Source organism: Octopus sinensis, linkage group LG28 (genome assembly GCF_006345805.1).
Source record: "Octopus sinensis linkage group LG28, ASM634580v1, whole genome shotgun sequence".
Classification (NCBI taxonomy): Eukaryota; Metazoa; Mollusca; class Cephalopoda; order Octopoda; family Octopodidae; genus Octopus; species Octopus sinensis.
Genome location: NC_043024.1, coordinates 3,780,747 through 3,805,619, shown reverse-complemented (window position 1 = coordinate 3,805,619; position 24,873 = coordinate 3,780,747). Strand labels below are relative to the sequence as shown.

The 24,873-nt window shown below is 38.3% G+C and overlaps 1 protein-coding gene and 1 non-coding gene across 2 annotated transcripts in view; both read right to left on the bottom strand.

Moving 5' to 3' along the window:
* The window catches only part of LOC115225592 (prostaglandin G/H synthase 1-like), a 69,804-nt gene that overhangs the window by 10,805 nt on the left and 34,126 nt on the right, over positions 1–24,873 (bottom strand). Inside the window, exons 6-7 of the mRNA XM_036514585.1 lie at positions 14,923–15,006; positions 3,275–3,521 (exon numbers count right to left, since the gene is read on the bottom strand). Coding sequence (XP_036370478.1) covers positions 3,275–3,521; positions 14,923–15,006 — 331 coding nt within the window. The remainder of the gene's footprint in view (positions 1–3,274; positions 3,522–14,922; positions 15,007–24,873) is intronic.
* LOC115225927 lies at positions 22,948–23,063 on the bottom strand. Its single transcript, XR_003882970.1, has one exon. It is a non-coding gene; the product is annotated as a U6atac minor spliceosomal RNA (small nuclear RNA).

Below are 24,873 nucleotides of genomic sequence, written 5' to 3'. Positions count from 1 at the left end.
AATGACTGAAACAAGTAAAAGAGTATATATATAATATATATATATATATATATATATATATATAAACACGACAGCGTTCTTTCAGTTTCCGTCTACCAAATCCATTCAAAAGGCTTTGGTTGGCCTAAGGTTATAGTAGAAGACACATACCCAAAATGCCACACAGTGGGACTGAGCCCAGAACGGTGTGGTTAGGAAGCAAGTTTCTTACCACACAGCCACACCAGCACCTTTTGATGAGAATATATTCACTCATGCCTATAAGTGCAACTCACCCACGAACTAGCAAAACATGTACCTTGTGTCTGTGTGTTCGATATTGTTTATATCCCTCAAGCTGCTTCTAATTGATACTTAAACACACACACACATAAATATAGCTTTTATCTTCTCTCTCTTACTTGTTTTAGTCATTAGGCTGTGGCCATACTGGAGCACCACTTTCATGAATTTTAGTCAAATGAATCAACCCCAGTACTTAGTTTTTTAAAACCTGGTACCAGATTTGAAAACCCCTTATCAATAGCCATGTAAGTTGTGTTATGTTATTGGCCCCGCTTTCTTTAACATTACACCAAAATACATTAAAGCAGAAACAGACCCCATAAAGTTCAAGAAGTCTTTGGACAAACTCCTTCAAAAAATCCCAGATAAATCTCCAACGCCCAGATATGTCTCCGTAAATAGTAACTCTCTACTTGAGTGGGCTAGTGAAGGCGCATAGCTCAGTGGTTAGAGCGTTGAGCTTACTACTGTGAGGTTGTGAGCTCGAATCCAGGACCGGGTTGTGTGTTGTGTTCTTGAGCAAGACACTTTATTTCACGTTGCTCCAATTCACTCAGCTGTAGAAATGAGTTGCGACGTCACTGGTGCCAAACTGTATCGGCCCCTTTGCCTTTCCCTTGGATAACAGTGGTGGCGTGGAGAGGGGAGGCCAGTATGCATGGGCAACTGCTGGTCTTCCATAAACAACCTTGCCCGGACTTGTGCCTGGGAGGGTAACTTTCTAGGTGCAATCCCATGGTCTGTGTCGTGACTGAAGGGGGTCTAAGTACTTGAGTGGGCCACGTTGTCCGATTCCTGATTTGAATGGCTTTGCCAGGTAGTGTTATTAAGTTAGACATGGCCTGGGCCAATACTGGCCAAAACCTATCAACGTATGTATAAATGTACGTATGTTCTCTTCAATTTTTAATTAATTATTTGAAATCTTCCAGTACAAAAGCAGCTGCTTTCTAACAAAGATGCGAAGCTCCATCATTGGAATGTAGCTTACCAAAACAATGCCACATTTTGAACTTGCAAAAAGCCTTGCATATTTTTAACTCTTCTGCTTACAAACTGTATTTGTAGTGTACATATTATGTAGTTGATTTCTTTTTCCTAGCTTATGCAGATTGTCACAAAACCAAGAACCCCAATTATTAATAGTACAAATATTAGTTTAGGAATAAAAGCTGATAAAAGCAGTTACTTTTTTACTTATTTCAGTCATTTCATTGTGGCCATGCTGGAGCACTGCCTTTAGTTGAGAAAATTGACCCCAGGACTTATTCTTTGTAAGCCTAGTACTTATTCTATCAATTTCTTTTGCCGAACCGCTAAGTTACGGGGACATAAACACACCAGCATCGATTGTCAAGTGATGTTGGGGTGAGAAACACAGACACACAAACAAATACACCCACACACATATATATACATATATACGACAGGCTTCTTTCAGTTTCCATCTACCAAATCCACTCACAAGGCTTTGGTCAGCCCGAGGCTATAATAGAAGACACTTGCCCAAGGTGCCACGCAGTGGAACTGAACCCAGAACTATGTGGTTCGTAAGCAAGCTGCTTACCACACAGCCACTCCTACACCAGTTGCCCATAGTTATTCTCTTTCTCTTAGATTTTCTGAAGAGATATTCACCCCACCAGAGCAGCTGACGTCTTTGACAGAAGATACTTTTTTTCTCTCTGACCCAAACAACAATATCTGGTCTGCTACGTTTACACTTCGGCAGTTTTTACGGAGAATGTTCCACCAATATTCCATGTGATAATGTTTATGCACGTATCACATAACAAGAAGATTCTTTATATTTATTCGGGGGGAGACTTTTTTTCAGTGCATATAGGCATGGCTGTGTGGTGAAGTTTGCTTCCCAACCACATAGCTCCAGGTTCAATCCCATAGCGTGGCACCTTGGGCAAGTGCCTTCTACAATAGCCTTGGGTCAACCAAATCTTTGAGTGGATTTGGTCAGCAGAAACTGAAAGAAACCCATCTTCTGTATATATATATATATATATATATAAACTGAGAAGATAGTTTTTGTATGTGGCAGATGCTGAGGAGCAATAAACACTGAAAATGTGCAGAGAACAACTTCTGCCACATTCCAAGGAGAAAAACTAGGAGTAGTTCACAGGTGATCTAAACGATTAGGTAGGTTAGGTAAGTGCTGTAATGGATTACTAGGGCTCCATAGATTTATACATATATATCCATGTGTGTGTTTTTGTGTTTGACCCCTCACCATTAGACAATCAGTGCTGGAGTGTTTACATCCTTGTAAACTTAGCAGTCCAGCAAAAGAGACTGACAGAATAAATACCATGCTTCAAAGACAAAAAGGTGCTGAGGTCGATTCGTCTGACTAAAATTCTTTGAGGCAGTGCCCCAGCATGGCCATCATCTAATGACAGAAACAGGTGAAAGATATATGTGAGCATGTGTCAGTATGTATTCATAGTCTACTTAATGACTGCTGGAAAAGGAGAGGGGGGAGGGAAAGGGAGAGAGAATGAGAGAAAGGGGAGTGGGAGAGGGAGAGAGGAGGAGGGAGAGGGAAAAGAGAGAGGATAGAGAAAGAGTGAGAACGAGAGAGGGGGAGGGAGAGATAGGGAGGGGAGAGGAAGAGAGAAGGAAAGAGAAAGAATGAGAGGGAGAAAGAGAGGGTAGAGAGAGGAGAGAGAATGAAACAGGGAGAGGTTGAGCGGGAGAAAGAGAGAAAGATAAAGAGAGGAGAGAGAGAAAGAGAAAATGAGAGAGGGAGAGAAAGAGAGAGAGAAAGAATGAAAGAAGGAAAAAGAAAGAAAGAGACAGGAGTGAGAGAGAAAGAGAAAGGAGATAGAGGGAGAAGATATTTTTGATAGCTTTTCCAGCAGGTTCCAGAAGGAGCAAAGTTATAGGGAGGTGGTGAGGCTAAGACAGAGTGGAGCCTCATAATCCTGAGCATTTCTAGATATGCTACATAAAGTGAAGATGAAGAACTTACCTAAGACAGCAGTTCTTGCGGCTTGGTGCAGCTGTTCGTCAGTCCAGTCTGGATGTTCAACAGTCAGGATATCACAGAACAGATTGTGCTGACGGAGCCACAGGGTTGACCACATCAGATGACCACTATGTAAGCTGTAATATTCATACCCAAGAGCAAATTGGGATGTTTGGGGTAATCCCGTAGGATATTGCATGTCAACCGGGCTTTCAAATACAAAGGGAGGCCACTCCTCACCATTTATGATCTGTGAAATAGGGAATAGGTTAGAAAAGCTGATTATGAAACGGTGATCTAGGGGGTGGTTGAAGGGCTTATTTGGTGGATCTAGAGGAAGGCATAGTACCCACAGCCTTCAAAGAATGGTGTTATTTATATCCTTAACCCTTTTGATACCAGCTTGCTTGAAACCACCTCTAACTCTGCAGTACAAAAGTCTCATTTTCATAAGTTCTGAATTAAAATCTTCCACCTAAACTTGTTGTTCGTTCCTTCTTGAGCCATGCCTGGCTCTAAGGGCCGGTTTCCCGGTTTCCTTGGCATATAGGATTCCCCACCTAGACGGGATGCTGGTCCATCACAGGTGAGCTGCAAGATGCAGGAGGAAAGAGTGAGAGAAAGTTGTGGTGAAAGAGTCAGCAGAAGTTCACCATTACCTTCTGCCTGAGCCACATGGAGCTTAGGTGTTTCGCTCATAAACACACACACCACCCGGTCTGAGATTCAAACTCATGATCCCTCGACCACAAGTCCGCTGCTCTAATCACTAGGCCATGTGCCTCTATCCACCAAACCTTATGTCACAATTTAGCTTAATGATAACCAAGTTATTTTACTAAATTCTTTGTTTTATTTAAAATTAATTCATAGAAACACAAAACATCTCAACAGAAATACGGCAATGAAAGAATATATAGAGAAACAGTTCTTAACCCTTTTGGTACCAAACTAGCTGAAACCACCTCTGATTCTGTAGTACAAAAAACTTGTTTTCAAAAGCTTTGAATTAAAATCTTCCACCAAAACCTTAGTAACAATTTATGTTCCTAACACTAGCTTAATGATAACTAAGTTATTTTACTAAATTCTTTATTATATTTTAAATTAATTGATAGAAACACAGAGCATCTCAAAATAAATACGGCAACAAAAAGGTTAATGGTGGTCTTGAGCCTTTGTAAGTTAACACCTGATGGAAAGACAAGAGTGGGAGGGAGGATGATGTTTGAGAGGAAGAATTGGTCACAGTGGTTAGTGCTGGTGGTAGGAGGGGGTCGGACACAAAGGCAATGGGAAGAGGAAAAATTAATGACATGGAAGTCCATGAGTGGTGGGGAGGGGGGGGGTGAAGAAAACAAAACTGAGACAGTATGGCCATGTAACAAGATCCAGCAGTCTTGTAAGGACCATTTTTTAAGGAATTGTGTAGTGGGTGGATGAAAAGACAAATGGAAAATATCAAAGAATAGCCAGACAAATCATTAAGAGAGACTCAGTCACCATACGATGACTGGGAGCATTAGTATCTCACAGTCTAAGCAAATGGTGCTGTGAGCTGAACGAGGTCTATACACACCACTTGTCAACAAGCGAGATATATTCTCCATGACAAAACGCAGTGAGTAGCTTGTTCTCCAGTTCAAACATGCATCAAGCAAAATCCCTATGATTCCATCAAAAGTTGAGGGCCCAATCTAAGATATATATATATATATACAAGGGATGTGATAGTAAGATAAAAAAAAATAAATGTGCCTTCTCAAGCCATGCCAGGCTCATAAGGGCCGGTTTCAGTGGTGTAGGAATTCCCCACCTGGAGGGGACACCGGTCCGTTGCAGCATTACTCATTTTTGCCAGCTGAGTGGACTGGAGCAACGTGAAATGAAGTGTTTTGCTCAAGAACATAAAGCATCATCCGGTTCAGGAATAGAAACCACAACCTTACGACCATAAGTTCAACACCCTAACCACTAAGCCATGTGCCTCTACGATAGTAAGATAAAAGACTATTATTTACTGCTGACCTAGTCACATTTTTTTTCCTATTCACTCCTAGAAGCGGAGGATTTTTACTGCTTGGAACAATGTTCTGTTGAACTTGCTGACATACAAATAGCTTTTGAAAGTTTAGAGTTTATTCATACAAAGTTTACAGAAAGAAAAATATGTTTGTTATGTACTTAGACAAACATTTCTTTTTCACTTTGTCTACATTCAAGAAAATGGCAATGAGCTATGTACCTACAAAGGAAAATTAATAATGAACAAGGTAACTTAGTTCACAAACATGAAGACAAGAGAATAGTTGTTGAATTGCATGACAAGATAATAACATTTGAACATGAGTAAAAAAGAACACAATGAAAAAAATAAGGCAACGGAGCAGCAATGCATATCCTTGTGCACACAAGGATAGAATAAAATTTAATTCAATAAATATATTCTCAAACAAATTCATATTTCAACAAAATGACATCAAGGGTTATTTCCCCTGCTTATAGTCTATGCATATGTAACAAAGAAAAGAAAAACATTTTAATTCACGCATCTGCTAGTTTAAAAGACAATCAAACCAAAATTTAATGAGTGCAAGCCACTAACCCAATGAGTATTTCTGCCAAATTTGGTCAAAATCTGTTAAGCCGTTTTCCAGTAATTTTGCAAACACACAAGCAGACGAGTGACAACAATAACCCTGCTTCACTTATGCATGCAGGGTTAACAATGTTTTAACATTAAAAAATGCCATCTTAAATTCCTTGAATGAAAATGTTAACATCAACATGAACAATTCTGGCATATATACATCTTTTCTGCCAAACAAAAAACATCATCATTATCAACTCTTATCTGTTTTTGATACTGGCATGGGTTGGACGGCTTGACAGGAACTAGCAAGGCTAGGAGCCACACCAGGTTCCATAGTCTGTTTTGGTTTGGTTTCTACAGCTGCTGCCCTTCCCAACACCAACCACTTTACAGGGTGCTTTTAACAAGGTACTAGCCCCTATATAGACACACGTCTTTTACTTCTTTCAGTCATTTGACAGTGGCCATGCTGGGGCACTGCCTTGAAGTGTTTTAGCCTAAGAAATCAACCCCAGGACTTTTATTTTTAAGCCCAGTACTTATTCTATCATGTGAAGGTACATAGCTCAGTGGTTACAGTGTTGGGCTCACAATCATGAAGTAGCTAGTTCAATTTCTGGACCAGGCTGCATGTTGTGTTCTTGAGCAAGACACTTTATTTCATGTTGCTTCAGTTCACTCAGTTGTAGAAATGAGTTGAAACATCACTGGTGCCAAGCTTTATCATGGCCTTTGCCTTTCTCTTGGATAACATCAGGGACCTGGAAAGGGGAGACCAGTATGCATGGGCAACTGCTGGTCTTCCATAAACAACCTTGCCCAGACTTGTGCCTAGGTGCAATCCCATGGTCATTCATGACCAAACAGAGTCTTCATCCTTTACTTATTCTATCAGTTTTATTTATTTATCACTATTTTTACACCAGTATATTTTTAAGTGTCTTCTTTCACAACGTCATTCATCTCTGGTTTATGGTTTATTTTGACATAACTTTGTCTCTTTGAAACCCACATTATTCTTTCATCAAACACTCCACCCTTTCACTACTAATTTTAACTGTTCAGTAATTGCATAGACACAGGTGTGGCTGTGAGGTAAGTAATTGTGTGTAAGCGCAGGTGTGGCTGTGTTGTAAGAAGCTTGCTTCCTGACCACACTTCATGACACCTTGAGCAAATGTCTTCTATTAATAGCCTCAGGCCAACACAAGCCTTGGATTTTGTACACAGAAACTAAAAGAAGCCTGTCATGTGTGTGTATATATATATATATATATATATCATCATCATCATCATCGTTTAACATCTGTTTTCCATGCTGGCATGGGTTGGACGGTTTGACTGGGAACTAGGAAGCCAGGAAGCTGCACCTTACTAACACCAACCACTCCGAGAGTGTAATGGGTGCTTTTTATGTGTGCCACCATCACAGGAGACAGTCAGGCAGTACTGGCATCGGCCATGTTCGAATGGTGCTTTTTATGTGCCACCAGCAGAGGAGCCAGTTGGTGGGGAACTGGCATTGACCATATTTGAATGGGGCTTTTTACATGCCACCATCACAGGGAGCCAGTCAAGCAGCACTGGTATTGACATACGCTTAAATGGTGCTTATTATGTGCCACCAGTATGGGTGCCAACATGTGTGTGTCTTTGTATCTATTTCTTGCCCACCAACTCTTGACAACTGGTACTGATGTGGTTGCTTTCCCATAACTTAGTGGTTCAGCAAAAGAAACCAATAGAATAAGTGTCAGGTTTAAAAAGAAAATAAAGACGGGCTGATTAATTTGACTAAAATTTCTTCAAGGCATTGCTCCAGCAAGGCCACAATCTAATATCTGAAACAAGTAAAAAATAAAAGATAAAAGACAGAAACTGCTTTAATTGGTTAAATAGAAGTTGTTGCTGTTATTGTTGTTAAAGCAATAAAACTACAGACACAATAGGACCCACTAGATTTTGTTACTGATTTTATTTAGTCAGTGAAGGTACAGCAATGACCCCCAAGATCTCTGAGTCAGGTGCAATGGTAGGGGAGAAAGCTATCCTTAAACCAAACACCTGTTCCCAAACTTTCCAAGGTATCTGAGGGTCAGGTGGCACTGGGCAACCACAGGGCAACACCATTTGAAACTACACATTTTTGAGGACATCTATTTCTGTTAGATCTATTCAGTCTCCTAGAAATAGCAGCCAGCTAAATGTACCTCAAATCACATCCTGTCCTCTTGGGACAGGAATGGTGCAGATTGGACAATCATGGGAAAGACTTCTTACATGACGGATCCTTTGGCGATGAGAATTCAAATGTTCTATTGATCGAATTACCTCCTAGCTAAATTGACAATTAAGTGACTGCATACTCCACTGACATGTATAGCCTTAAAGGAAAACTCAGGTTATATCAGTGTGATACAGTACGTGGCAAGGGTGGAGCTTTGAATTATGGATACGATCCACCCGAGAGGCTTCGACAGAGTTTCCATCAACAATATTTCATTCACAAGGTTATAGAAAACTACACTAGCTCAGGATGCCATGCACTGGGATTGAACCCAGGACATTGTACTAGCAAAGTGGGTTTCTTAACCATTTGACCATACTGTGCAAACAAAAATATATAAAACAGTGAAGGTGTTGAGCTGGCAGAAACGTTAGCATGCCGGGCAAAATGCTTAGTGGTATTTCATCTGTCTTTACGTTTTGAGTTCAAATTCCGCTGAAGTCGACTTTGCTTTTCATCCTTTCGGGGTTCGATAAATTAAGTACCAGTTGCATACTGGGGTCACTCCAATCGACTGACCTATCTCCCCAAAAATTTCGAGGCTTGTGCATAGAGTAGAAAAATATATATATATACATACACACGTATATCTGCACACCTACATACATATATAAGGATATACTCAGACTCACAAAAACACAAATACACATGCACACAAATACAAGGTGAAAGTGCATGGCTTAGTGGTGACAGTGTTGGATTCATAATTGGAAGACTGTGGTTTCAATTCCTGGACCAGGTAGTGTTGTGTTCTTGAGCAAAACATTTCATTTCACATTGCTCCAGTCCACTCAGCTGACAAAAGCGAGTCATCCTACAATGGACTAGCATCCCATCCAGAAACATCCCAACAGAAACCAGCTCCATTAGTACACAACTATATACTCCTTATAAAACCAAAGATGAACTGAAGGCAAGGATTATAGCAGCATTCACCATCTTAAACAAGGAGAACGATTTTATCTGTTAAAATGAGATGTCCATGTTATTTTCATTTATGTGTAATTTAGACAAGAATGTATTCACCATACCCTGTATATTATATATATATATATATATATACACACACACACACACACACATATACATATATATACATGTTTAATCTTGGCGTACCTGTTGACAAAGACTTCACCTGGCAAATTATTTTATTTGCTAAAATAAGTCAGAAACCATGGTCCAGGAAATAGATGGTAAATGTTCCCTTCGAGAATTTATCCCTAATTAGGTGGTTTGGACTTTAGCTGTCCCTTCTAGCATAAGGGAGTCCTATGATGGAAACCTCTTAACGTGTTTAAATGTACACTGTATTTTATAGTAGGATAGAACCAGGCACTTGAAAAGATATGTTCCGGGTAGGGTTGGGTAATTTCTGTGATTCTGGCCTATGACTGGTGAGTATCAAACAGGATATTTCCTTTGTGTACACAGAGAAAACCAATCCTAAAAGTTTTTAGTGCCTAAGGGGCTGGTCCAAATCACACTTGAATAGTATGTTGTTGGTATAGTGTAGGGTGTTTGACAAGTCGTAAATTCCCTTGGTGTATTACAATCAAATGAAGAACAAACAATGGATAATTGTCACCTCATTATAACTGTTTCTTTTAATAGAAGAATGAGAACATTCTCATTCTTCTATTAAAATGAGAACGTTCTCATTCTTCTATTAAAATGAGAACGTTCTCATTCTTCTATTAAAATGTTACAAAGGAAACAGCTGACAACTAATCATCGTATGATATTATTCATTCACTGAATATATATATATATATATATATATATATATATACATATATATATGTATATATATATATATATATATATATATATATATATATATATATATATATATATATATATATATGTTTACAGGGGTTGGACAAAATAATGGTAACACCTTAAAATTTCAAGCAAATTTATTTTAATATGGGGTAGGACTGCCTTTGGCAGTAATTACAGCTTGAATTCTATGAGGTATGGACTCGTACAAACTTTGAATTGTTTCCAAAGGAATTTTTGTCCATTCTTCAGCTAAAACAGTCTCTAGTTCATGTTGTGATGACGGTAGAGGATATCGGTACCTTATTTGTTTTTCTAAAATGCACCATAAATGTTCAATAATATTGAGATCTGGGGACTGTGGTGGCCAGATAAGATGTTCAGCTTCATTAGAATGCTCTTCATGCCATTCAGTAACAACTTTAGCTGTGTCAATTGGTGCATTATCATCCTGAAAGATTACGTTTCCCTCCAGAAACAGTTCCGCAACCATAGAATGAATTTGATCAGATAAAATGCTTAAATAGTCTTGCCTATTAATTGTGCCCTGAAGGGAAGCCATAGGGCCTGTGGATTTCCAGGATATAGCACCCGCCCAGATCACCACAGATCCTCCTCCATGAATAACAGTTGGAAGAAGGCAGTCTGAGTCAAATGCTTCTTTTGGCTGTCTCCAAACATATACTCAGCTGCTGGTCAGAAATAAGGTAAAGGATGACTCATCTGAGAAAATAATATTCTTCCGCTGCTCTATGGACAAATTCTGAACACTTTCACAACTTTCTCTCACTCTTACTTCCTGTTTTTGTTGTACCTGTATTTCAAAGGGCCGGTCTTTGTCACACTCTGTGTCACACTGAATCTCCTCAAGAACTATGTTAAGGGTACACGTGTCTATGGAGTGCTCAGCCACTTGCACATTAATTTCACAAGCAGGCTGTTCCATTGATCAGATCAACTGGAACCCTCTTCATTGTAACCAACAGAGTGCCACGTATATATGTACATATATATATATATATATATATATATATATTCTTTTATTCTTTTACTTGTTTCAGTTATCTGACTGTGGCCATGCTGGAGCACTGCCTTTGATCGAACAAATCGACCTTGGGACTTATTCTTTGTAAGCCTAGTACTTGTTCTATTGGTCTCTTTTGGCGAACTGCTAAGTTACGGAGACACACCAACATCGGTTATCAAGTGATAGCTGGGAGGACAAACACAGACACACAAATACATACACACACACACATACACACACACACACACACACACATATATATATGACGGGCTTCTTTCAGTTTCTGTCTACCAAATTCACTCACAAGGCTTTGGTCAGCTCCAGGCTATGGTAGATGATACTTGCCCAAGGTGTCATGCAGTGGAACTGGACCCAGAACCATGTGGTTAAGAAGCAAGCTTCTTACCACACAGCCACTCCATACATGTGGGGAGGGGAGTGAGTATATGTTTGCATACACACACACACACACAAAGACAAACATAAACCACTTTGCACACAAACACAACCCTTCTTGTGGTTTCACTTAACAATGCAAGAATCCACTCCCACACTACAGACATAATTAAATCACACACCCACACCCACACACACCTACGTATCTTTACACACATAGATACATAAATACAACTTCACATATATACACGTTTTTTTGTTGGTTTTTTTTTTTGTTTTAATTTGAAGGATTCATTTCTTGAAACAAAATATTTGATATTTTAGTCTACAAATTTAGTAGACATACCTTGTTGAGCAGCTTTTGATGATACAACCTGTTTGGGTATCACTGTAGTGTCCACAGAGATTAAAAAATGATATGATGCCTGGGTGTCTAATTACTCCTGAGTTATCTGAGTACACCCACACAATATCTGCTCTCACATCTCTCTCTGCATAACCACATTCACATATATACTTCATCCCACATACTTTTACAGACACACACACATATACATATAACTACACATGCCTCTTCACGCATAAGTTCACCCACCCCCACACAAACATACACATACATACACACACATTCATACCTCTATGTACAAAACAATTTCATGTCTAATCAACAGGAAGCTTCTCTGTCAGTGGTTCTCAAATGGGATCCATATAGCTCTTTGTGGGCCCATATCCCACTTGGGGGTCCATAAAAGCCCTTGGGGATCTACATGGTTTGGGGGGTTCATATAAGATGTAGTTGTTAATTTGTTATACATCTAAAAGGATGTGCTGGTTTTAAGGGTGTTGTAAAAGGCCTGGTTGGAGACAAAACTTCCTGAGTTCTTTTACAAGTTTAATAATATGATAATTAACAGATAATTCTGTAGTTTCTTTTACTGAGAGCCATGAACCTTTCAGCACCCCTTCATACAACACACAAAATATCATAAAAAGTTTTTCTTTTTATACAATTCCTAATAATATTGAATTATCAAAATATAATGAATTTTCTATCTTAATGTGGGGCTTCATCTGAGTAAAATTCTGATAAAAAATATTTTCGTTAAATCTTTGTTCTTGAATATATTTTCACTTCAGCATCATTGGAACACTTATTTTTTATTGTTTTATTGGTTTTACTATAACCTTCAACTGAATACCAACACAGGAAGCTTGTTTGAATTAGTTTACTTTGAAAATGTCATAAGTGATGGACCCTTGATGAAATTGCAGTGACTAGGACGCATAATTGAATACAGAGCAATGTGCAGTTGCTGCAGTAGAAACATATGTTGGTCATTGTTATATATGCTGTAGGAAACATTTTTAATAAAAACACTTTGGATGGGAATAAATTTTCACCCTCCTCTTGGTTTTCAAATTATATATATATATACATATATATATGCAGGAGTGGCTGTGTGGTAAGGCGGCTAGCTGGCAGAAACGTTAGCACGCCGGGCGAAATGCTTAGCAGTATTTCGTCTGCCATTACGTTATGAGTTCAAATTCCGCCGAGGTCGACTTTGCCTTTCATCCTTTCGGGGTCGATAAATTAAGTACCAGTTACGCACTGGGGTCGATGTAATCGACTTAATACCTATGTCTGTCCTTGTTTGTCCCCTCTGTGTTTAGCCCCTTGTGGGTAATAAAGAAATAGGTAAGTAGCTTGCTTACAAACTACATGGTTCCAGGTTCAGTCCCACTGCGTGGCACCTTGGGCAAGTGTCTTCTACTATGTGTGTGTATATATATATATATATATATATATATTATATATATATATATATATATATATCGTTACCTGCGTCGCCTTACTGGCACTTGTGCTGGTGGCACATGAAAAAACATTCGAGCGAGGTCATTGCCAGTGCCCCTGGACTAGTTCCTGTTGCAGGTAGCCATTTGACCATGGCTTTTGCCAGTACCGCCTGACTGGCCCTCATGCCAGTGGCACATAAAAGCACCCAGTGATTGGTGTTAGGAAGGGCATCCAGCTGTAGAAACTGCCCAATCAGATTGGAGTCTGGTGCAGCCATCTGGTTCGCCAGACCTCAGTCAAATCGTCCAACCCATGCTAGCATGGAAAGCGGACATTAAACGATGATGATGATGATGATATATATATATGTATGTGTGTGTATGTGTTTGTGTGTCTGTGTTTGTCCTCCCAACATCACTTGACAACCAATTCTGGTATGTTTACATCCCCATAACTTAGCGGTTCAGCAAAAGACCCCAAAAGAATAAGTACTAGGCCTACAAAGAATAAGTCCTGGGGTCAATTTGCTTGACTAAAGGCAGTGCTCCAGCATGGCCAAAATCACATGACTGAAACAAGTAAAAGAGTAGAGAGAGTATACGTATATGTACAACTATATGGAGTAAGGCTTCATGGTTCCAAAGACAAAATGGAAAAGGCATTGCCCAGAAAAATGGTGAGGGGGATGTGCTGGAACAACCACTCTGGACTCACAGAGCTCATATTTGCATACAGCTATATCCACCCCTATAGCAGTGAACAGAGATATGATCCAGGGGGGCTGAGAATGTCGGTGGTCTTTGCTGCTACAGGCTTGACCATAAACCTGTCAGAGAGTGACCAATACCTTGACACCTATAACACCACCACCACCAATAACAACAACAGTAACGCTTCCACTATCATCATCATCAGCACCACCTCTGAGTAAAATAGAAACCAAAAAGGTCCGTAGGGAAAACATGGTTGAGAAACGCTGCTCTATGTGGTCATTTGACCTGCTATAAGTAGCAACGAAATCTCCCTCAAAGCATACCCTGCTGCCTCAAAGAGAGAGAAAGAGGGGTGCTGATTAATATGGTTCTGAACACCATATAGGAAAAAGGCAATATGGTCATGGATGGGATGTCTTTAATGTTATTTCTGTTCATTTTAGGGATGAACAGAAACCGCAAACGCACCCCTTTACATGCAATTAGCGAGGTCCATAGGAGCAGACATGCTTGTGTGATCAAGAAGCTAACTTCACAATGTTGCTTCAAGGAATCTTGGACGAGAAGATATTTTCCATTGTGGCTTTAAGCTGAACTCTGGCTGGTGGCATGGGATTTGGTAAAGGGGAAACGATGCAGAAGCATGCCAGGTGGAACAGGGTTGTATCTGTACACAGGTGGGGGTGGGCAGATTATCACCATCTGGTTTTGACACCCCCAACAACTACAGCAGCACCACCATCCCCCACTATCATCAATCACATCCCCACCAACGCCAACGCCACCATCCAGATGTCACTGGTATTCATTGTCAGCTGACTGGACTGAAACAATGTGGAATGAAGAGCCCTGCTCAAGGACAGAAACCCACTGCCCTCTCCAGGAATCGAACTTGTGATCAAGGCAGATCTAAGAATGACAATGACTTAGATACCTTTTGAGGAGTCCTGGAACCAAAAAAATCCCTTTATCATCATATGCACGCACACACACACACACACACACAACACACACACACACATGCATGCACACGTACACAAAGAGGCTTTCCTTACCTGACTCTTCAGTTTACCATTGGTGTGGTTCCGTAACAAATAGTTGTCTCTGTCTGTTTCACCATACACGTAACCCATGGCAGACTGACAGGGAGAGGGGGGAGGATGAGAGAGAAGAGATATAGATGAGATGCGGGGAGAAGAATACAGAGAATGATGGAAGGGGGAGGAGGGAAGAGAGGGGAAGAGAAAGAAATAAAGATGGGAAAGGAGGGAGAGGGAGAGAAGGGGGAGAAAGGGGGATGAGAGTGAAGAGATAGAGATGAGATAGGAGAAAAAGAATACAGTGATGGGGAAGAGAGGAGAGGAGAGAAAAGAGATAGAGATAAGATGGGGAAGGAGACAGGGAGGAGGAGGAGAGGGGAGAGAGAAGATAGAGATGAGATGGGGAAGGAGGGAAGGAGAGAGGAGAGGGTGGAGGAGGAGAGATAGAGATGTGATGGGGGAGAAGAATAGAGAAAGGGGTGGAAGAGGGAGACATGAAAGAGAGAGAGAGATATGAGAAGTTAAGGTGTGGAAAGAGAGAGATAGTAAAGTTGAGGAAGAAAGAAAAGATAAGGGAGATGAGTGTAGAGGAAAAGAGACAAAAAAGGGTTCAAGGAGAGAGGAAAAGAGAGAGTGAAGTAAATAGGAGAGAGGAAACAGAAAAAGTGAGGGTGGGGGAAGACAAAGAGGAAAAAAGAAAAATATTAATATTATTAATATATAAATTATATGGAATACAGAAATATTATAAAATATCAATTACATATTCTGCGTTCAATGAAATTGCGGTTTAGTCATGTCTGATAAAATTACTACCCTGATGCAAAATGTCTGTCCAGAAGTGTTCGATAGGATTACTGTCGAGATATATTTGGCAAAAATTATTGTCAAGTTGTGTTCAATAAAATTTTTATCCAGATGTGTCTGACAAATTTAGTGTCCAGATATGTTTGATAAAATTACTGTCCAGTTGTGTTTGACAAAAATTGCTGTCCAGATGTGTTTGACAAAATTACTGCAGGTATACATCTTTGACTACTTATCTGAGATGTTTTTCAGTTTGTTTAATGTATTAGAAAATGCATGTGTTTGATGTATGTATGAGGAAATATAAAGATTAGCTTTAATATTTACAGATATTAGTCCTGCTCACTTTTTGGTCTGTGCCTAAACCTATCCTTATCAATAATCAGCCAATATCCAATTATTCTAAATTCCAAGATGGTTAACCTTTCTTAATTACCATAATACAACCAGTAACTCAGTAGAATTGCTGTATGGAATCTCCCACTTCACTTCTGAAAAATGCTGCAGCTAATTGATATTAATTAATTAATTAATTAAAAATTATAGCAATAGTGACATTTTAGTCATTACAACATTCAAGAAAGCTGCTTTGTGGTATTTTGTGAATGGGGGGGCTTCCTGCTCTGAGTTCAAATCTTGCTGATCTCTCAATAATAATAATTTTAATAATAATAGTTTCAAATTTTGGCACAAGGCCAGAAATTTCAGAAACCAAAGTAACCAGTCCTATGAATCCTAAACTCAAGACAGTATTTAATATTGAAGCCATGACCATCCCTGCAATTCCAGTGTTGGTTGTCTCTACTAAACAGTAGTGTGCAATTTGTGTGAAGATTTCGCTACTATTTTAAGTTGGTTGAGATTGTACAGGATTGTACAGGATATTATTGCAGAAACAAGAGTTAAATCAAAAACAATCAGGCCCTTGACTTTCAACTCCCCACCTTATCCGTTTCCAGAACTGTGTGCCAAACCTTCCCTCGCCGGACTTCATAATTTATATACAAAATGACAGTAAGATGAGGTAGAGGTGATATTGGTTTATTTCTGTGAGGTTTGGCTGCTATTTCCAGCATGCTGGTCAATCCACCACGTGTAGTATATTGAACACACTGGTAAGACTGACTGCATTTATTAATGAAGGGATTTTCTCAAACTGCACCAGGAAACAGCAGGAGCAGCATTAGTTGTTGTTGTTGTTAGTTTTCTTCTGTCGTTACCATGGTTATGTATTTATCGTTTATTCGTTTCAGCCATTGGTCTACAGCCATACTAAAGCCCTACCTTAAAATATATATAACTTTTTAAAGTCTGAGATGTACTCTATCAGTCTCTTTTGCTAAAGCACTAAAGTAGAGGGACATTAACAAACCAATAATAGTTGTGAAACAATGAGGGGGGGGGACAAACTCATTCACACACATATACATACATATATGCATTACACACACACAAAGGCTCACATAGTCTTATGCTTGTCAACATACACACACACTTGCCCATACACACACACACTCACACACTTCATCTTCAAATACACACCTCTCCTCCCATTCAACTACTTCCAGTCAGTTTGATATGTGAGACTGTTAATCCAAACACGGTTTGCTTCTATTTTCCTCTCTCTGAGTTTTTTTCTCTGTTCATTTCCCTTCTTCATTTCATTCTATCAAAGAGCTTAGGCTCAAAACATCAAAGACTTTTCCATTCTGTCTCAGTGTCAAACTATACACCTGCCTGTTGTTCCCTCACTTGTCTCTGTCTTTTGTTTTATGCACATTTGACTATATACTTGTGTGTATGTATGTATATATATATATATACTTTTATTCTTTTACATGTTTCAGTCATTTGACTACAGCCATGCAGGAGCACTACCTTTAGTCAAACAAACTGCCTAGTACTTATTCTCTTGGTCTATTTTACCGTAACCACTAAGTTATGAGGACATAAACATGCCAACATCGGTTGCCAAGTGATGGTGGGGGGACAAACACACACACACAAATATACACACACGCACATATATATATATATATATTATATATATATATATATATATATATATATAACAGGCTTCTTTCAGTTTCCATCTACCAAATCCACTCACAAGGCTATGGTTGGCCCAAGGCTATAGTAGAAGACGCTTGCACAAGGTGCCACACAGTGGGACTAAACCCACAACCATATATATATATATATATATAATGGGAAGGTTTACGAAAATAAATAAAAGAAGAAGGCAGGTGGAGTACTAACAAACAATATATATATATATATATCATCATCATCATCATCCTCATTTAACGTCCGCTTTCCATGCTAGCATGGGTTGGACGGTTCAACTGGAGTCTGGGGAGCCCGAAGGCTGCACCAGGCCAGTCAGATCTGGCAGTGTTTCTACAGCTGGATGCCCTATATATAATATATATATATATATATATATATATATGCACAAGTGTGTTTTTGTGTGCACATGTGTGACAAGGTTGTAAACAGTTTCCATTGAACAAAATTCACTCACAACACAACACATTGGTTGGCCAAGGTGCTGTGTAGTGGGACTGAACTTGAAACCGAGTGATTGCAAAGCAAACTCCTTAACTGCACAACCATGCCCACACCCATGCTACTTAAGAATGGCTGGGAGGAACATTTATCGCCTTATTACATTCAAAATGTTTCATAGTTTATATATCCTTTGTATCATTGCTCCGCCCTGTTTCCTCTTCCCTCTCTTTCCCTTTCACCTTCTTACATCTTATCTTTACTACCTCCTTGTTGTTATAGTAGATGTCCCTAGTGACCCAACTCTATATTTAGATCACAACATTTCTTTCCTTTCATTCATTTTTGCTCACATACAAAATAAAATAGTTCTTAGCAAAATTGGCTTCATTGTTTGTGCTGGTTGTGGTGGTAGCGTTGACGGAGGTGGGAGCGAAGGCAGTGCATTGCCAGTGCGTTGGCTGTTGCGGGGGTGATAGTGGTGTATTGGTGATTATGACAGTAGTGCTACTGGTGTTGGTGATCTTGAAGTTTATTGTTGTTACTGTGTAGCCCTACAACGAGATTACCAATGACTCCACCTATTTGCCCAGGGGAATGACGTAACAAGCCGCTTACCTCAGACGCATCCTTCTCATCTATTTCCTCTTGTCCTCCTCATCTTCCTTCTTCTTTCCTTTTGACTTACACCTTCCTCTGCCTCCTTCTCCCCCACACGTCACCCACACTTGGAAGATGTCTATCCAATCAGTCCCCTCCTTAGCTCCCAAACAAGCTATTTTTCTTATTTTTTTATTGCCCACAAGGGGCTAAACATAGAGGTGACAAACAAGGACAGACAAAGGGATTAAGTCGATTACATCGACCACAGTGCACAAATGGTTCTTAATTTATCGACCCCGAAAGGATGAAAAGTAAAGTCGACCTCAGCGGAATTTGAACTCAGAACGTAACAGCAGACGAAATACCACTAAGCATTTCACCCGGCATGCTAACGTTTCTGCCAGCTCGCTGCACACAAGCCATTTTTCTATCAATCCCATCACCCAGAAATACTGCTACTCTGCCTCCTCAGGAGATCTCTTTCATTTACTTATCTAGAAAATAATAATAAATATTTCCTTCTCAAGCCAAGCCAGGTTCATGAGGGCCAGTTTCCCAGTTTCAATGGCATATATATTCCCCACCTGGATGGGACACCAATCTGTCACAGAGTTACTCATTCTTGCCAGCTGAATGGACTGGAGCAACATGAAATGAAGTGTTTTGCTCGAGAACACAATGTGTCGCCTGATCCAGGAATTGAAATGACAATCTTACGATCAGCAATCTGCTCTCCCGGTCTTCTTCACGACATAATGCCAAAGATCTTGGTCATTCGTCATTACCTCTATGAAGCCCAACACTCAAAAGGAGCTTTTCTCCATGAGGCCCAATGCTCAAAAGATGCTTTTTACATACCACTAGCAGGGGTGCTAGTTACAAGACACCAGCATCAGCCATGACTCCGATTTCTCTTGGCTTGACAGGCCTTCTCAAGTACAACATATCGCCAAAGGTCTTGGTCTTTAGTCATTACCTCTGCAAGGCACTAAATACATATATATTATTTTAAACAGTTTGATTTGGCTCCATATGATTTAAGTTTCATAGGATTCTTATAGAAAACCTAGCTCATCAGGTTCAGTTTGAGTAACCAAAACCAACAAGCTAGATCTCCATAAGAAGCCTACGAAACCCTAAGTCGAGCAAAGCCAAATCAAACTGTTTTAAATAATATATTATTCCTACTAAATATGTTGAATGGCTCTGTCTTTCATTAGTCCACTCACCTACACACACACACATATACATGAGTATCTGGGCTGTCAATGATGATATCAAATATGCTTAAATGTATTGAAAATACGCTTTAAAATGTATTGAAAATATGCTGAAATGTACTGAAAATAACTATGAAATGAAGTGAAAATATTTGAGACTCCTAAATAGCCAAAGTAAATTCCGGAAGAAAACAGGAAATTGCCGTCTGCTTCAATTAAAGGGAAGATGGATATCACTGAGTGTTGATGTTTGTCCATAAATGTATTTGAGGTTACCCAGTTATACACACATAAAGATAAACATATATACAACCAGACATGCCAGTATATATATGTGTGTGTGCATACACGTAGACACATAGACATGCCTTTATATAGAATACATACACAAAATTGTTTAAAATTTATGCATATATATATATATATATATATATATATATATATATATATATATACACATACACATATATATGTATGTACATATATATATCAAATGAATGTGCTATAAAACTATTCTGCACATGCAATAACAGCCAACATACCTCCATCATCAGCTGCCCCACGGATGTCATTATGGTTTCGACACCTGAGCAGTACCATTCAATCCGGCGGTGTCAACAGCACTAAAATAAGTGTTGTTTGGGAACAAATATACCTTAGATATCACCATATTCATTCAATCTTAATTCTAGGAAGGATTAAACACTAACATTATAAATTAAACTACAACAAAGAAACACATTTACCCTATACATATATATACATACATATATATACACACACACATATATATATATATATATATACACACACATATATATATACGGGTGTGTATGAGTGTGTATAGAAGAATATATTAATCAAAGAAAATCCAACTTTGATTTTCATGTTTTATTTACAATCTTATAATAATATAATACAATATAATGATATGAAATTATAGTATATTAAATTCTCATTCTGATTGAACTAGTACTTTCATGCATTAAACTATACAATCTTCAGGTTCATACATTTGTAGTGACAGTTATGTTTTACAATTTACAACTGTGTAAATGATTCAATAATAAAACATATCGACAGATTAAAAGGTACAGCTATGTGGACAAGATTTGCACCCTCATATGCTAACTTAGTCATAGGGTACTTGGAACAAAAGCTTTACAAGGAGGTATATAGAACTTTTAATAATGATTTAAAGAAACACATCATAAAAAAGTAGAAACATTTCATCTTTTAGGAAAGATCAAATGAGGACCTACTAATATCTAATGACATACTCAACACACTTCACCCATCTATCAAATTCATGAGTAAATCCAGTTGCAATGAATTACCATTCCTGGATATCCACATAAAAATACACAACTCCACAATCACAACAGACATATTTTACAAAAAAACAGACATGCATCAATATCCAAATTTCTACTCTGACCGTCCCTCACATATCAAAAGGAACACCACGTACAGTATGGCAAGACAAATCTGTACTTTAGCGATTGACCTGAAAATACATCAAATCCAACTTAACAAAACAGAAATACCCTTTAGAATAAAATTCAAGTGCAGATTCTTGTTCAAACTAATTCAACTGAATCTCAAATATTTATATAATTATATATATGTATGTATATACATGTATATATGTATATATTGGCCTGCTTGCTTAGCCAGCGGGGTGGCATCATATGAAGGCTAAAAGACAATGCGAAGCGCATTGTGACCAGCGATGTGTAGAAACATCTGATAGCCTGGTCAGTCATGGTGATCGCGGTGATATGTATATATATGTATGTGTATATAAATCAGAAAAATCTTAAAGGTTACATTCTTCTCATACATATATACATTCTAACATACACATTACAAACACAAATATATATATATATATATATATATATATATATGTATATACATACATCCTATAGGTATATACATATAGAAAAACAGTCTATTCAGGTAGAAATTATCTTGTAAAATTTACGAAACAGTTTGATAAAGACAAAAGAATTTTCTTTTCATTTTCTTTTGACAAAACAAAAATCAAGGGAAGTAGAGGAAAAGATAAGCCTCTTCCTATCTTTACGTATCAACTGTTGTAGCAAGAAACTTATTTTTCCTGTTTTTGTTTTGTCATCATCACCATAACCATTATTTGACATCCACTCTTCCATGCTTGCATGCATGAGAAGGTCTTTATTTCAGGCAAATTTTTACAGCCAGATGCCCAATCTGTTACCAATCCTCACCTGTTTTCCAAGCAAGGTAATTGTTTCCCATGGCTGGACATTTTTTTTACAGAAGATCAGAAATGCAGAACACCATTACAAGAATGGTGACGCTCATCTACCAGAACCACTTACTGTCACAATAGGGAGACACCAACACACACACACACACTTGCATACATATGCACACACGGATGTATGGTAATGGCTAGAATAAGCATAGTTTGCAAAACAGCTCCATATATTCTTTTACTCTTTTACTTGTTTCAGTCATTTGACTGCAGACATGCTGGAGCACCGCCTTTAGTTGAGCAAATCAACCCCAGGACTTATTCTGTGTAAACCTAGTACTTATTCTATTGATCTCTTTTGTCAAACCATTAAGTTACAGGGACGTAAACACACCAACTTCGGTTGTCAAGTGATGTTGGGGGGACAAACACAAACACATAAACACACACACACACCACATACATCTATATATATATATATATATACATATATACGACAGGCTTCTTTCAGTTTCCGTCTAGCAAATCCACTCACAAGGCTTTGGTTGGCTTGAGACTATAGTAGAAGACACTTGCCCAAGGTACCACGCAGTGAGAATGAATCCGGAACCATGTGGTTGGTAAGCAAGCCACTTACCACACAGCCACTCCAGCACCTATAGAAAAATTAAGTTGCTCTAAAGTAGAGAGCAATGGCCATATGTGTTAGAAAGATCGATTGATCTCTTCCGTCCTTGTCAAGGGGAATGCTAACCGTCTCTCCTTTTTCGCAGCACTACTAACTGTCTATTTTTGAAAATTTAATGCCAAACTGGTCAAGTGTGTTCCTGTATTTTAAAAAATAATTAAATTCTAATTAATTCTAGTATATTCTCTGTGAATTTTCAATTTCATTTCTTCTATTCTTCCACTTGTTTGGATTAATAAAAATTTATATATATACATATATATATATAAGCACAGACATGGCTGTGTGGTAAGAAGCTTGCTTCCCAACCACATGGTTCCAGGTCCAATCACACCATGTGGTACCTTGGGCAAGTATCCTCTACTATAGCCTCCGGCCAACCTAAGCCATATGAGTGGATTTGGTAGATGGAAACTGAAAGAAGCCCATCGTGTGTGTCTGTGTATGTGTGTGTGTGGTGTGTGTGTGTGTGTGTGTGTGTGTGTGTGTGTATTTGTGTGTCTGTGTTTGTCCCCCAAGTTCAACCAGCTTAATGCTGATAATAATGCTGCACGAAGAACTAGGACCAAGAAAGTTTTGTGGTTCAACCCGGCTTTCAATTTGGCCGTAAAGACTAATATAGGTAAGGAATTTTTGAGATTAGTCTCTAAGCATTTTAAGCAGGGTCATAAATTCTATAGGATATTTAATAGAAGAACCCTGAAGGTTAGCTATTCTTGTTGCAGAAATTTCGCCTCTTACATTAGCCAACATAATAGGAAGCTAATTGAGATTAGACATGGTGCCGAGCCCATTAAGAAATGCAATTGCAAAAACGAAAGCTCCTGTCCGTTATGTGTATGTGTAAGTGAGAGTATGTTTGTGCTTAAGCACACATATACACGACTGTATATATATGTATCCATTCGAACTTGTGTTTGTATACTTGTCTCCATATATGCCATAATGCCGTTACACAGCTTGTATACATAATTTTTTCTATTTCGTTTTTTTTCCCCACCCCTCCTTCGTTCCTTTTTTCTTCTCTTCCTTTCTTTCGTTCCCCCCCTACTCAGTATATGAGAATCGCTACATAGATGATTTTAACTGCGTGCGAGATGGTTTGCGTGAATATAATGTACACATGCATTTATGTGTATATTTAGATTATATTCATACGTCTGTATATGTATGGCGTTTGCACGCATCCTTTTGTTATGTTGATATATATATGTACATTTTAATATAAATATGTATTGCAGTGTAATATTATAACAGGTTTAATTTCTATGCATTAATTTATACTTTCTTCATTAACGTCAATAGTATTTTATTCAATGTAAGGTTTTTTCCTCGGATTTTATAATTTTTATAAGTTTTTTTTTATATATATATACATATTATTTTTGACCTTTTGTTTCGCTCGAAGATTGACCGTTTTTTCTAAAGGGCCAATCAAACAAGTCCATTTCTTTTTAAAGGTGTAGCGTTTGTAAGTCTAGATTGAATTGATATATCGGTTCCATTCTAGCAAAACTGTCTGATGAACGGCAATGAGAAACTCAGAGTAACAGATTTTGTTGAATTTTCTACTGCTTAAATAGAGTATATATATATATATATAACAAAATATTATATATATATATACCATATATATATATATCTATATATATATTATATATTATATATACATATATATCTCTTATTATAAAGGCAGATTTTATCTGCCTCCCTTTGTAAGTTATAGAAAACTACAATATAGGATTTCTTCAATTACAATTTACCTAGCATTTTTAAGAGTAGAATGCATCGGGTCATGCCAGGTCCAGTTTTTAAATTTTAAACTCCATTAAGCAAAATTTACAGAAAACTCCTCACTTCTGGTGTGTATGTCAAATGCTCTTCTTAATGTGGTTTAC